A 14,543-nucleotide genomic window follows, 5' to 3' on the forward strand; every position below is an offset into this window, starting at 1 on the left:
AAAAGTTTTTAAAAATTTTATAACAAGGTCGCCCATATATAAACGATACTTTACTCATTTACATCAATTGACAATTATCGTTCTCTCCTAACACTTGCTCTCAATTTCGCACACCTTTCTGTATCACACACTCTCTATTTCCTCCAATCACTCATAGCATGGCACCTCTACTTGATGCACTTATTGCACAGCTAGGAAAGCTTGAGTTACTTCATAGGGTTGATGAGATCGTCCCTATGTTTGAGGGAGCAATTGATGTACGTGCAACAATGCATCTACACGCGGATGCTTTTACAGATGTCATTCAGTATATGGATGAACACATCAGCATGTACTCCATCATGTTTGAGGGTGATGAGGGCTTATGGGTTCCAGTTGACCTCATCAAGTACATATTCAGGGAAGAGAAGAATTTTAGATTTCGCCTATCCAGGTTTTTAAAATCCCTCACAGAAAAGGACTACAGAAATGAGGAGGAAGACTTACTCCTGGAACTACAAATGGGCAACATCGGCACTTCTTTCCTAAGCTGGGACATGGTTTTGGTCCTTCTGTTACAAGAGGGTGTGGCGAAAGAAAGTGGCAAGGAAAAAGAAAAGGACAAAGTAAAGCTAATGGAGCAGGTCCAAGAGGCCCATGCTGAGGAAGAGAATGTTACAGAACAATGGGAGGCCTCAATGGCATTGGTGGCTCTACAAGATAATGTCCCCGAGGAGGTTCCGGACCTAGTTCTAGAGGGCGATGAAGTACTCGAGGAGGTCCCAGACCTTGTTATCATGTCTTTGCATCCAATCATTATTGATGGGAAAGAGTTTTTGTTTTTGGATGACATTGCCAAGACACTCGGGTTACGTGAGGATGAGGCACTTTCTATTATTGCCGTGAATGCTGGGGGTCAAGACAAAGGAAAAGTGAAAATTTCTTTTGAAGATGACAACCTCACAAAAGCGCTTGCATATGATATTGGTAGCAGTACCTTGGAAGTTGTAGTGGCCAAAGCGCTCGTTGAAATAAAGAATGAAGTGCAATTCTATGAGAGCGTAGCTGCCTTTGAACCACACATGCCCTTGGTTGCTGGCGATGCTCAAGACCAAGGAAGCATAAACCTGACGAATGAGCAACTAGTTGCAAGTGACGATGCAACTGAGGTATGTCCTTACTTCTTAGTTGTAAAGCAAATTATTTTTTGTATCATTTCACGCTTCCTAACTTCTATATTGATATGTTGACAGACTGCTTTTGAAGTGGACAAGTTTGCTATGCGCGTAGGAGGAACGCGGCCAAAGTCAGAGGGTCGAGATGCATCCCTTTGGCACTACATACCTGCCCTCAGGGCCGACATAGTGCGGGTTTTTCATTTAGAATATGCAGAGATCGCCTATGCCGAGCTCCTAAAATGTAAAGCACTTAGTGCAGTCTTGTCGGAGAACCCCCTAGCCTCGAACATAAATAAATGTATTTTGGTAGCTAGGGAAGCTGCCTTGTATTGCTTCACGGGCAACCATCCCGGCTCAGTTTTAGGCCATTGTGCCCTTTCTCAGGCTCAAGGAATCAATGAGTCGAGTGATGTATTCCAAAGCTTAGGCCAGAAACCAGCCTCTAGAACTCTCTCTCCTGAGCTCTTCCAAGAGCTTATTAAAAAGATGTAATGCAAACTTCTCTTCCAAGTTTAATAAAATTTTTTTGTTGTGCATTGTAAGTTGTGATTTTTCCTGGCGTACTTGTGATATACCATTTCAAGCCTCGCAATTTTAAGATTTTGTTCATGTGTTCATAGGAAAAATTGTTTAGGATTTTTTTTAATTGTGATCGTGATTAAAAAAAGTAATCGAGATTGGGTTAGAGCGGTATGAAAAAATATTGTATTTATAGATGTAAACACACTCACATATATGTATATATATATGTACATATATGTATATATATACATATATATATGTGTGTGTATATATGTGTGTGTGTATATGTGTGTGTGTATAAGATTTTAAGGCTATTATCAGATATATATACATATATATAATATTTTATATAAATATATGAGATTTTAGGGCTGTTAGGGCACCTAAAGGGTCTTATGAGCCTCACCACCAGACCATGTGATATCAAAAAAAAATAAAAAAAATACCATGTGCGCTACGGCGCGTAAATCGACATTTTGACCTGGTCAAAGTGCCGATTAACGCGCCGTAGCGCACATGGCAAATTTTTTTTATTTTTTTTATTTTTTTGACCTTGAGGCTCATAAGGCACTCTATAAGGGTCTCTAGGTGCATTTATAATGGTCATATGAGCCTCACCAGACCATAGATATCAAAAAAAATAAAAAAAATGCCATGTGCGCTACGGCACGTAAATCTCCATTTTGACCTGGTCAAACTAGAGATTAACGCGCCGTAGCGCACATGGCATTTTTTTTATTTTTTTTTATTTTTTTTGCCTTGAGGCTCATAAGGCACTCTATAAGTTTCTCTAGTTGACTTTATAGGATCTACATTTTTTGTATATATAAATATTCATATATATGTGTGTGTGTGTGTACATATATATATATATATATGTGCATATGTATATATATTTGTATATGTATATATATGTGTGTATATATGTTTGTGTGTGTATATATATATATGTGTGTGTGTGTGTGTGTGTTTGTGTGTGTTTTTTCCTGTGTGTATAGTGCTTTTATAATTTTTAAATGAAATGTTCATTGGCACTGAGCATACAAAAAAAATGGACTCAACAAAGAATGTAACACAACTCACAAAGTTTTCATTAATGTGTGAAAAAGCTACAAAGGAATCTGGGAACATTACAAAATTTTGTAGGGAGAATTACAAAATGGGTTAGCCTATTGAGGTAGAAGGCTACGCTCTAAATGTAGACGTAGGGCTAGGGACATATCTACAGGCTTCAAAGTAACTCTCTTGGCATGTACCATAGCCAGCACTGAGTCTTCAAAAACAGAAACTACAATATCTTCAGCAGCTTCTTGAAGAGCTTCAAGAGCTGTGCTCTGTATGCGGTCAACCCTGTCAGAATATTTTTCCATTGTTTCTCTCACCAGTCGAGAGAATGGTGCCTTGGGAATGAGAAGATCTGTGCTTTTCTGATATTTCCTAATCTCTCGTAGCGCGACTGTCCCTGGCCTCCATTTTCTCTTCTTCTTTGTAACTGGTGGAGGCGGTGGTGGTCTTTGATTCTCCCACGGTGGTCGTTCAGACCTGAACTTCTTTTTCTTTTGTGCACGCTCTTCCTCTTCTTGTTGGTCCCGAAACTTGCCCTCCATTCTTTTACCACACTTCTTGACTGGCTGCCTGGATGTTGTGGCTGCCTGTGGTGGCTGTGCTTGGCTTGCCCTCCTTGCGTCCTCTTTGGGCTGCTGTCTCTTTTGCATTTCTGTCTCCCAGGCTGCCCTCACAAGAGCAAACTCTTTGTCAATGGTATCTTTCGTGATGCCGTAGGACAAGAGCTCGACCTCCCTGTTCTGTAAGATAACCTCTAGCTGTTCTAGGGTGTCGGCCTTAATAACAATCTCCGGTGGCTGCCCTTGACCTTCCTCGGCTTCTTTTCGACGCCGCTCTTCTTCTGCTTCTCTACTAGGCCCTGCTTCTTCAGCTTCCTTCCTGCGTTGTGCTTCTTCGGCCTCCTTCCTGCGCTCTTCTTCTCTCATCTCCTTTGCCTCTTGCTCTGTTACGATAGGTAGACTTGTCCTTTTTGCTGTAGCAGGTAGTGGGCCGAGTTGATCGAAAAACCGCAAGTCTTGCTCCTGTTCTTCTGGCATGGCCTAGGTATTTACGAGTGCAAGAGATAGTGGGAGGGCAAGAGAGAGTAGAGCACAAAGAAGAAATTGAAATGTGGTTTCTATAAATGAAAAATGACTTAAATATGTCTATAAATATAATTTTTTAAAACTTTTAGAAAATTTAAAAACACAAAAAGATTATAATCAGAGAGTTTAAGCCCATGAGGAACCACACCGACGCTTGCTTGCTACCCACTGCCGTAGTCTCTCCCTAGCATTTGATCTGTTGTATCCTTCAGTTCTTCTTGCATTAACAGTTTTCATTATTTGACGCCTAAGAGACAAATTACCGCGACTTTTCTGCCTTTTTTTGCCAACCAGAACGCGATAGAACCAGTTGAACATTTCATGGAGTGCATTACTCTTGACTTTGCCACCACCATGGCGAGTGCCCTTAAAATACACGGCCTTTGCTTGGTAATGTGATTTCTCCATGCCTTGATTGCTCCAAAGTGCTAAAGAGCCATATCTATCGAGAAAGTATGGCCCATGTGCATACAATATATGCTGCATAGAAAATTACAAAAAGTCAACAAACAGTATGAAGAACATACTACAAGGACACAATAAATACAACATTACCATGTAGTGAGTAATGTGTGTTTCTCCCCATGCCTCGACCATTTCTTCTGTGAATCTACAAGTGGCTTGTTTAAGTGCCTCAATACCATGGTCATCCAGGTGAGGTCGCTCTAGAAGATCGACCATTTTATTACACACCTCCCATACATGTGCACGTTTTAGGCCAAGCCTGGCATCATTTCCTCGATATGTTGTGACATCACATATCTTCTTCCAAATTTCAAAGTCAGTGTGGCTATGAGAACCCAAGTGGTTTGATAGCAAGTGTCTTGCCTTTGATCCACCCATGCAAATTTTATTAGGGTTGTCTTGTGTAGGGTTTGATTTTCTGTCCTTTGTCAAGACCACTGCTCCAGCATGTAATCCCATAGAGGAAAGTACACCCTCTAGTGCACGTATTGACTCTTCTCGTCGATCTTCGGGCTCCATGTTCCAGACATAGTTTATGTGGAGCATCAATAGCTTATCCAAAATCCTCAGTCTTGCATGTAATGTGCACACATGCACTTGACATAGTGGAATTTCCAAGATTGGGTTCCAAGCATTGTCCTCCTGGTCACGACTAGGTGGCTTGCTCTGGTCACAACTTAATATGCCATTATGCCATACCTTTGATCCTTTCCTCTGTTCATCATCAAAAACGATTGCTTTTTTTGCACCCACCTGTTTTTGACTTTTGCCTTTGCTAGGTTGTTTCCCTTTTACTCTTGAGTCTACTGCTGTCTTGGAATGACAACAGTAAACACATGAGAATATAGTATTCGCACCTGTTTTACAACCCAACATACACTTTAAGGTTTTTAGGTCGCCACCCAAGTGCCATTCAACGTTAAAGCAGCCTATTCCGGGAACATCAAGCTTCTGACCATTGACCTGACAAGAGACGACATGTTGAATGCCAGACCGTTCAAAATACCACCTCAAGGTATCATGGTTCTCTTTTGGGAGGACCCATGCTGCTTGCCACCAGATGTTCTTCTCTGATTGAATGCCGTAGTAGTCTTGCTTATGCCCTTGACCCCTATTGTTGCTGTCTTCAGTTGCATCCAACTCTTGGGTCTCTAAAGGCCTTCCTCTAAGTGCTCGGCTCATCAAGGTTAAACTAACACGCTCCAGTCTTTGACCTTTAACCACTTGACATTCATCCAGCTTCAAGACAAACACGGCATTTCCACCTGTCTCTTCAAGTGTGAGGCCATAGTACTGAATCATTGCTTTTTGTAGCACTTCCATGTCAATGTAGACATTGTTATATGCATTGTATTCAAAGGGTTTGATTGTTGGCATTGGCATAATATCCTCCACCCACTTGTACCCACCCTCGAACATGGATGCAATATCACCATTAGCACACTTCTTTGCCATCTGTAAGCTATAAAGTGTTGGAAGCAAGGATCGCGTAACTCCCTTTGCTCGCAACCCTAAAGTGATTGACCTGTACATTGCTCTGTAACCTTTCTGGCTAATACCTGCTGAGTCACATATATCAAGCATCTCTTTGGGGGTGACAATTTCTTTGATTTCCTTCAAGAAATGTTGACGAAGGGTCTCCCGCAGCTTATCATTACCAGAACCTGTTATCATTTCCATAATATCCTTCTCCTGAAGGACATGCTGAAGAAGGGAGGCATTAACATTGTCCTCAGCGTTGTTACATCCTAGTATAGCTGTTGCACAAGCCCTACAATCACAATGGTCAACCATGAGAGATGCTTTATTCATTAATTGCTTCTCAAAGCTGCTATAATTCCTACAAAAATTTTTACCTGGTTGTTTGTTTACGCCTCTTGCATGCGCCTGCTGTCTTTGAAAGCAACCCAATAGCTTTACGTTTTCTTTGCCTTGCGTGATATCCCATGGGAAGATGAGTGAAATGGTGAACACGACGCCGAAGATTACGAGTGGAGTGTTGAAGACGAACATAATTATCGGTAAATTGATTTATTATGCGCACACGATCCGCTAGATTATTCTTCTGCACCTCAAGCTCCTCTGAGAGCTCTTTATTCCTCTGCATCAAACCATTGATCTGCTTAGTCGATGCCGCTTGAAGCTGGTCGAAGACAAATTGTGTTTGCCTCTTTTCAACTGCCTCATCTAGCCACAACATGTGTAATCTCCTACAATAGCCAAGAAGCCCATTGAAACCATCACCAACAAACATAAGAAAACTTGTAATGCTTTTGAATGGTGGAGGGGCACCAGATATTGGATCTGGTGGATAAAGATTTCCATCAATCCAAAGATCAATGGCCTTTGCTCCTTGCATTCGAAGCTGATCGTATGAAATATTGGGTGCAACATGCCTACTGCGTAGGGTTGCGTATTCTGTCTCCAAATCAACCTGAAGGCGGATCTTAGAAGGCTTATTGGTGATGTCTTGTAGTGCCATCTACAAGAAAGTAGGCTTGTAAGCTTGGGTTGAATAGGAGTGGAAGGAGCAGGATATGGTATCAAAAAATAATGGGAAGAATGGAGATGAGGGTTGCTTCTCTAGAGCTGCATTGTGGATAGAGAAAGAAGCCAGAAAGGGAGCCAAAGAAACATAGAGAGGGTTGGCAATGGTGAGACGAAAATGCAAAGGAGACAATGCATCATGGGAAGCTTCTTTAGTGCAAGCTATGGCTGCTAAGCAATATAGAGAGAGAATACTTCATGAAAAGGTTCTTCTGTGCTACTACTGTGGGTTTGGAGAGAGAACCAAGTATTGTAGAAAGAATGCTCCTGGTAAGCTTCTTCCTTGCAAGCCATGGCTACTACTGTGGGTTTGGAGAGAGAAGGCTCATTTAGGAGTACAGACCTGCTAGCTATGGAGAGAGGACCAAGTACTGTAGAGAGAATGCTCATGGTAAGCTTCTTCCCTGCAAGCCATGGCTACTACTGTGGGTTTGGAGAGAGAAGGCTCATTTAGGAGTACAGATCTGTTAGCTATGGCTTTTGGAGTAGAGAAAGACGCTTTTTTCCATGGAGAAGGAGTGCAGGGCGTTTTAGAGAGAAGATTTAGAGAGAGAAAGAGATCTGGTGTACACACAAAAAAGGGGGGAAGAAAGTGACGAATTTTTGGAATGTTTGGAGTTCGAAAAGGTTGCTGCAGGCTATGATTACTGACTGACAGCCCATTACAAAGCTTTAAAGTCACCTAGGTGGCCAGATCTAGGAATATCTCCTTTTTTTTATTTTTTTTTGTTTTTGTGAAAAATCAAATATATGCTTTTAGGACTAGGCTTCTAGGCTTGGTCAAAGATGGATTAGCATTTTAAGCATTTCACTAAATGTCCAAATTAAAGGGCCCAAGAAGACTCCATTGAGTTCCTAATGCTCAAACCAATCTCTACCTCTAGAGTATCACAAGTGATGAGACATCATGCGGCACATACTTGGGAATTGAAGGAGGGAGAAATCGATGATGTGTCATACACCACCTTCTTAAGTGTAGAGGGTCTTTCCGAAACAAGAGATGGTCCGCAAATCGGACATGCATGATGTCCAGAGGAGGTTGCCAAACCTATTTAAAATTTGAGATGATTGAGATAGAGATATAAACTGAAATTTTAAAGGCTAAAGCCTTATGCATACAAGGTTCAAGTAGGTACCTAAGCACTCTGAGAACCCAGAACAGTCATGCATCGTCCAAAGCAAAACTCCTTTCACCTCCACCTCATGCCTATTTATTGGCCCTGAAACGTCATGTACTTTGATACCTCGCCATAGTGTCTCAAGCTCCTCAATTAAAGGCTTGAGAGGTACACATCCATGTACAAGGAGGGCAAGGAGAGCAAGGAGATATGATATGATACAAGGAGAGCAAGGAGAGCAAAGGCTTGAGGTACACATCCTTATACTTGCTCGGTACAAGGAGAGCAAGCATGATATGACCTTTCTTGATTGCCATCCATGGAGGGAGGTTTTAATTCACCAATACAATAGGCCAAGTAGACCATGATGTGGACTTGAAGCCAAATGGGTTAACACTATCCATGACCAAGACAAGATGTAAGTGACGAGGCTCAGCTATAAACTTTGACCATCTATGCTCCACATGTTACCATGCCACGGTGAATCATCTACGATCCTTATGATGTCATCCATCGAGCGATGAGTAGCATGCTACGTCATGAGTTCTGCAATCTCCTTACATTAAACATGTGTTGGATATACAAGGAATGATAGGGAAGTGTCTCAAAACCTTTCGAGGAACTTTATCTCCTTACAAATCATCCCTATAGTGGCTCTCCCCACATTGTAGACATTGTGTTGTATCTTTATTAACCCCTCTAAATAGCATACAATCATTGGGACATGCATGTATTTTTGTGTAATCCATACCTAGAAAAGAGAGCATTTTACGACACCCATCTCATGAGTTCAATAATAGATTTTGAGCGGGAAGAATCTTCTTGAGAAGCTTGGAGAGTATATAGAACATGAAATATTAGCAAGGAGACATATAGAACATGAAATATTTTGTATTTGAGACATATAGAACATGAAATATTTTGTATTTGAGAGAATAGAATGAGGCGGTCTTACCGAAGAAAACTTGTGACACTTGCATCACTCCATTCATAAGTTGTTTGCAAGTTCAATAGCTCCAAGTTTGCTCAGAGTGTGGAGTATAAACATCCCTCATACAGAGGGGTGCTTACCTCTCAAGGTTTCCTCCTCTTGTGACATTGGAGCTTGCTCACTATCATCTATGACCTGTCATCCAAAGAAGTCATTCACCGTGTCATCCATGATGAGATTCTCTTCCTCCTCTCATGTCATCCAAAGAAGTCATTCACTGTGTCATCCATGATGAGATTCTCTTCCTCCTCTCATGTGCCAATGGTGGATGCCCTGTTATCCAAAGAAGTCATTCACCATGTCATCCATGATGAGATTCTCTTCCTCCTCTCATGTGCCAATGGTGGATGCAGCTCATTCATTGTGGTTGGGGAACATGAGTCTCAGCCATGCTTTCCATACGAATCCTTGCATGAGTCTCAGCCATGCTTTCCATATGAATCGTTGCAACCTTCTATACTCTACCCGATGTCACCGAATGATGTGGTAAGTTACCTAGAACTCTCCTATGGTTCTCCTCCATTTCATCATCCGCACTTGGTCGTGCCACTGTCTCATGAAGACTATATTCTCGGACATGCTCAATTGTTATATGACGTTATCGTATGTAATGTCCCTTGCATTGATCACACACATATCAAATTTTTTCTCTCAACCATGCCTTAGATCCAACTTTCGGCCCTTGATGATCCCTATCAGACATCTTTAACCTGGTCAAAACGGATTTAGGCTTCATCCAAAACACACAACATCTAGTATTACAAATAGAAAATTACTGAGGGTTTTGCTCCTAAACAGCAACCACAGACTGAATTTTTGTTGCATAACTAGTAGCAAAATTTCAATGCTTAGCTGCGACCTACGAACTATGACTCCCGCCTGAATCGCCGCCTAAATCGTCGGCCGACGGGTGTCAATATCTACCTACTTCCCCTATCATGCACATGCACAGCCGACACCTACATCGTGAGTATTCCTCCCACCACAATTCATCCCTCAAGGGTTTTGCATCAATTAATTCTCCCTCTCCAAGTTAAGCTCTTTCTTGCTTTCTTCATGGTTTCATGGCTTTGTTCAATGTTTGTCTTCTTCCAAGCTTTCATGAAAAACTTGGACATAGATTTATGTGAGCTTTTCTCCCTTCCCCTCTCTCCTTTTCTCCCTTCCCCTCTCTTTCCTCTCCCTTTACCTAACCCTAGCCTAATGCATAGAGCTCCAATAGAGAGCTTTGATGGAGAGCTCTCCATCAAAGCTTTCTATTAAGCATTCTATGCATAGAGCTAGGGCTTAGGCTTAACATAAACTAGTTTTTCTATTCACTTATGCATTAAGAGTAGGGTTTAGGGTACTCACCTCTTTTTTATCTTGCTCTTCTTGCTTACTAATGTTTTAATTGAGGACTAAATTTTTGTATTTATTATGTTTCTTTTTTGTAGGATTATTCAAGTGAGAAGGGTTTTGGGAATAGCCTCTCATACGGTAAGCCCTCTTTCTTCATTTTAATTTATGCTTCTTGTCTTTGTGTTTTTGCACCCTTAGGGTGTGCCGCGGGGGATTAGGGTTAAGTCAATAGTAGGCAATAGGCTTTATGCATAGCCCTCTTATGTGATAGGGCCTTATGCATAGGCCCTATGCATAGCCCTCTTATGTAATAGGGTTATGCAATAGGCCTTATGCAATAGGGCTTATGCAATAGCCTTATGCATAGGCTTTGCATAGGGTATGCATAAGCCCTATGCATAGCCCTCTTATGTAATAGGTCATATCCATAGGGCTTATACATAGGGCTTATGCGTAGCCCTCCTATGCAATAGGGCTATGCATAAGCCGCATGCATAGGGCTTATGCATAGGCCGTATGCATATGCTTATGCATAAGGCTGTATGCACAGCCTAATGCATTGGGCTTATGCATAGTGTATGTATACGACTTATGCATAGTTCTTATGAACTAATGAACTAATGCTTTGATTTATTATGATAATTTTTTGTAGGTCTATTCAAGCGAAAAATCACCAAGGGCATAGGCCACGCGAGCGGCTCTTCATATGGATTCGGCTAGTAGAGGTAAGCCCTCTTTGTTATGCTTCTTCTCTTTGTGTTTTTGCACCCTTGGGTGTTGGGGATTCGGTTTAGATCAAGAGCCTATAGGCCTTATGCATAGCGTATGCATAGGGCTTATGCATAGGGCTCATGCATAGGCTTATACATAGGCCATAGCATAGGGCTTATGCATAGCGTATGCAAAGGCCTTATGCATAGGGTATGCATATGCTATGCATAGGGTATGCATACGCTATGCATAGGGTATGCATAATCAATGCATAGGCTATTCATAGCCTATGCATACGCTATGTATGGTGTATGGTTTAGACTATGCATATGCTATGGTTTAGGTCAAGAGATATGGAGCATTGTTATATGCTATCTAGAATGCTGCTTATGCCAGGTTAGGAGTGGTTATCCGCGAGTAGGTGGTTATAGTGGAGGGGAAGCCCTCGATCTTGTCACTATACATCTCTTGTAAGAGAGGAGGTGGATTTGGATTCAATAGGTGGGAGTGTGTGGAAATTCCTCATAAGCTATCATTTGAAAGAGGCACTGTCCACCGTGCTTGTCTAAGTAGTATTGTAGGTGGTCGTAATAATGTCCTCATATCACAGGTTGTATTTTTTGTCTATTCTTTTGTTGTTGTTTTCTCTTGGTTGGCTTGACATTGTCGAGGTAAGTGCCTATTATTTATTCACCCTCATGTTTATTGCACCCTTGGGTGCCGGGTTTAGGAAATGGACTTATGCATAGAGATATGGGGCATCGTTATATGCCATCTGGAATACTGCTTATGTCAAGCTAGGAGTTGTTATCCATGAGTAGGTGGTTATAGTGGAGGGGGAGCCCTCAACCTTCACACTATCATTCTCTTGTAAAAGAGGAGTTGCCTTTGGCTTAAATAGTGGGGAACATGTGGAAAGTCCTCAGAAGCTATCATCCGAAAGCGGCACTATCCACCTCGCTTGTCAAAGCAGTATTGTAGGAGGTCTTAATAATGTTCTAATATCATTTTATATTATTTGTCTAAGCTTTAAGTACATTTTAGGTTAGAGAAATTGGGTTTTGTTGCCTATGCATGTATGTAGCAGCAATGTCGATCAACCGGTCACACAAGACCCCGATATGGCCAATTTGCTATCCATTATAAATGAACGATATGGGCAGCAAGCTTGGTCTCTGTTTACACAGACACATGTATGGTTCTATCAAACCTTTTCACATGCACAAAGTTAATCTTTTATGCATTCTATAAGTCCTATATTTTAATCTTATATGCAAGTGGGCTTACAGTCGGGCCAGTCGAAGCCATGGGGGCAGACTACCCCACTTGGCCACTCACGACGTTGTGGGGACAATCTACCCCACTTGCTCAGTTGGGGAAAACCACGCCTTTGATAGGCACGGGGTCGAGTGGCGCACGGCCGAGTGGTGAAGGCCCATCACGATATGGTTGTGATGAGCCTACACCACCTTCCTCTCCCTCCCTCACGTCTGTCTTCACCAAACAACGACGTAGTAGGGAGTCTGGGGGGTAGTAGACGTGCTAGCGGGGGGGGAGTAGGCTGCTTTTACTTTGGCAAAAGCAACACTAGGTCTCCCGATGAGTCTCCCCAACAGGGGGGCTCTTCATCTACACATTATGACCTATCCCCCAAGAGACCCATTCGACTGTTTGATCCATGCCTCTTACCATACAATGTGGATGCGGATGTGTAACGAAGTAGATTTGGTGTCACATACACATGGGGGATGGGGTCTAGGCACTTGGGTTTAAAGTCATTTACATATGCGCCTTTGGGGCCCTTGGGCTATATGATATATTGGGCTCATGGGCATTGTACACACACATTATTGATCATTTGACTATTATTTTTCTTGCAGCTCTCATGCCGAAGCTTTCATGGTGAACTTCTCCCATATGAGATGTGAGGATGGTGACCCACACCCATGTTGTCACTCCATGCCTTGAGTGGCCAACCCTAGTTTCTTGCAATGGTATCAAAGCCTTGTCTTTGATCCAAAATTTTTGAAAATTTTAAAATTTTTGCATTTTCTTAATTTTTATTGGAGTTTCTTGGGAATTTTCTTGATTTTGATTAATTTCTTGATCAAGAAATGGGGCATGAGGAGTGTGGAATGCTGGAATTCTCTTGAATTTTTCAATCGATTAATGTTTTGAGGGGCAATGGGTCATTGTGGACCAAAAATTGGGGCAGTCGCTCTACAATTTGAGGGATAGGACCAGAATTGGGAGAAAATTATGTTAATCACATGATTAACTTTTCCTAATCAAAACGTTTAGGTTTCCCCTCTTCCTCATGTTTGATCTTGGAGAGAACAGGGCTTCAATCCATAGCCGTTTGATAAGTTTAGGGCTTTGATTCGTCTTCTCCTGAGTTTTCTTTCAAGCTCTTCAATGGAGCCTTTTATAGACATTTTCACCATTGTTTTGGCCGTGAATCAAGCATCTATTTGACTCCAAATCGAAGGCTGATTTCATCACATTACATTGCAACTTGAGAAGCTTGTGTAAGCTTAGATTAGTCAGGTTGTGAGGATTCGTGGCTATTTCCATGTGGATTGCAGCGCTCAATCCTGTGTTAATCATTGAGTTGCTGAGCCGTGTTACTGCACATTTCATAGCCATTGATTCAAGCTTAATCTTTCTTAAGCTTGGCTTAAGCATTGCAAAGCCTAAGCGTGGTTATAAGGTTTCAATTACTGCATTTTTTTTTGAGCCTTGGTGTGGGATGCAGCCGTGGAAGGAGATGGGGATGCAGTCATGGAAGGAGATGCCTATCAAGCAAGCCTTTGATAAAGTTTTCAAGGCTTCCACCATTTTAAGCCTTCAAGTCTTCAAGTCTTTAAATCTTCAACAAAGTGAGCAAATCTTGAAGTTTTTCTATCATTGGTGAGTGCTTCTATCAATATTTTGATTGATTTTGATGAATCTTGGATCCAACCTCAAGGGTTAGGGTTTTGCCTCAAGAAACCCTACTTTCTTGAACATTGGCCAACATCAGTGATTATTTCCTACCATTGGCATTAATGATGGGTGGAATATGGTTCACATGTGTTAATCTTGCCACCACATGGGCCTACTGTCAAACCCTAGTGCAAGAATTGGGGGTTTTGACACATTAAGACTAAGTTTTTTGGGAGATTGAAGGGTTTAATAGCTTCACCTTATGCTATTGAACACTTTTGGGCCATGTTTGCATGCTAGTGGTATGCTTTGGATGCCATTCATGCACATGCATTACCATTAGGGGTGTCATATGAAGCATATGGATTTTCTTCATGATTCACATGTCTTTTGGTGATGACTTGATGTGATTGGAGTCACATGGAGGATAAAGGGGCATGAGTACATGCTAAAACAATGTTTGAGTGAGCATGAGTTCATGCTACAACTATTGTAAGTGATTCCATTCCTACATTTTGGATTGTACACCACTCTCACACACATTGTATTCACTTTGATTCAAAGAATCTAGTATGTGTGTGAGGGTACTATTGGCATTGGTGGAGAGGCCAAGGGG

The 14,543-nt window shown here is 41.7% G+C and overlaps 1 protein-coding gene across 1 annotated transcript; it reads left to right on the plus strand.

Moving 5' to 3' along the window:
* The first annotated feature begins 955 nt into the window (after positions 1–955).
* Positions 956–13,816, plus strand: LOC147640831 (uncharacterized). Its single transcript, XM_086811037.1, has 3 exons — positions 956–1,148; positions 1,233–1,563; positions 13,758–13,816. The coding sequence occupies exons 1-3, from the start codon at positions 1,062–1,064 to the stop codon at positions 13,814–13,816; spliced, it is 477 nt and encodes a 158-aa protein (XP_086667163.1). The 5' UTR covers positions 956–1,061.
* The last annotated feature ends 727 nt before the right edge of the window (positions 13,817–14,543 follow it).

The sequence above is a fragment of the Cibotium barometz genome, chromosome 2 (genome assembly GCF_041138505.1).
Source record: "Cibotium barometz isolate CiBa-2024 chromosome 2, ASM4113850v1, whole genome shotgun sequence".
Taxonomy (NCBI): Eukaryota; Viridiplantae; Streptophyta; class Polypodiopsida; order Cyatheales; family Cibotiaceae; genus Cibotium; species Cibotium barometz.

What these genes read in the sequence shown, in the direction of transcription:
- LOC147640831 (XM_086811037.1), top strand. Translation starts at nt 1,062, where the DNA reads ATGCCCTTGGTTGCTGGCGATGCTCAAGACCAAGGAAGCATAAACCTG. An exon ending in CAAGTGACGATGCAACTGAG is followed by an intron (nt 1,149 to 1,232) that starts GTATGTCCTTAC and finishes ATATGTTGACAG; the next exon opens with ACTGCTTTTGAAGTGGACAA. An exon ending in TCAAGGAATCAATGAGTCGA is followed by an intron (nt 1,564 to 13,757) that starts GTGATGTATTCC and finishes TGTGGGATGCAG; the next exon opens with CCGTGGAAGGAGATGGGGAT.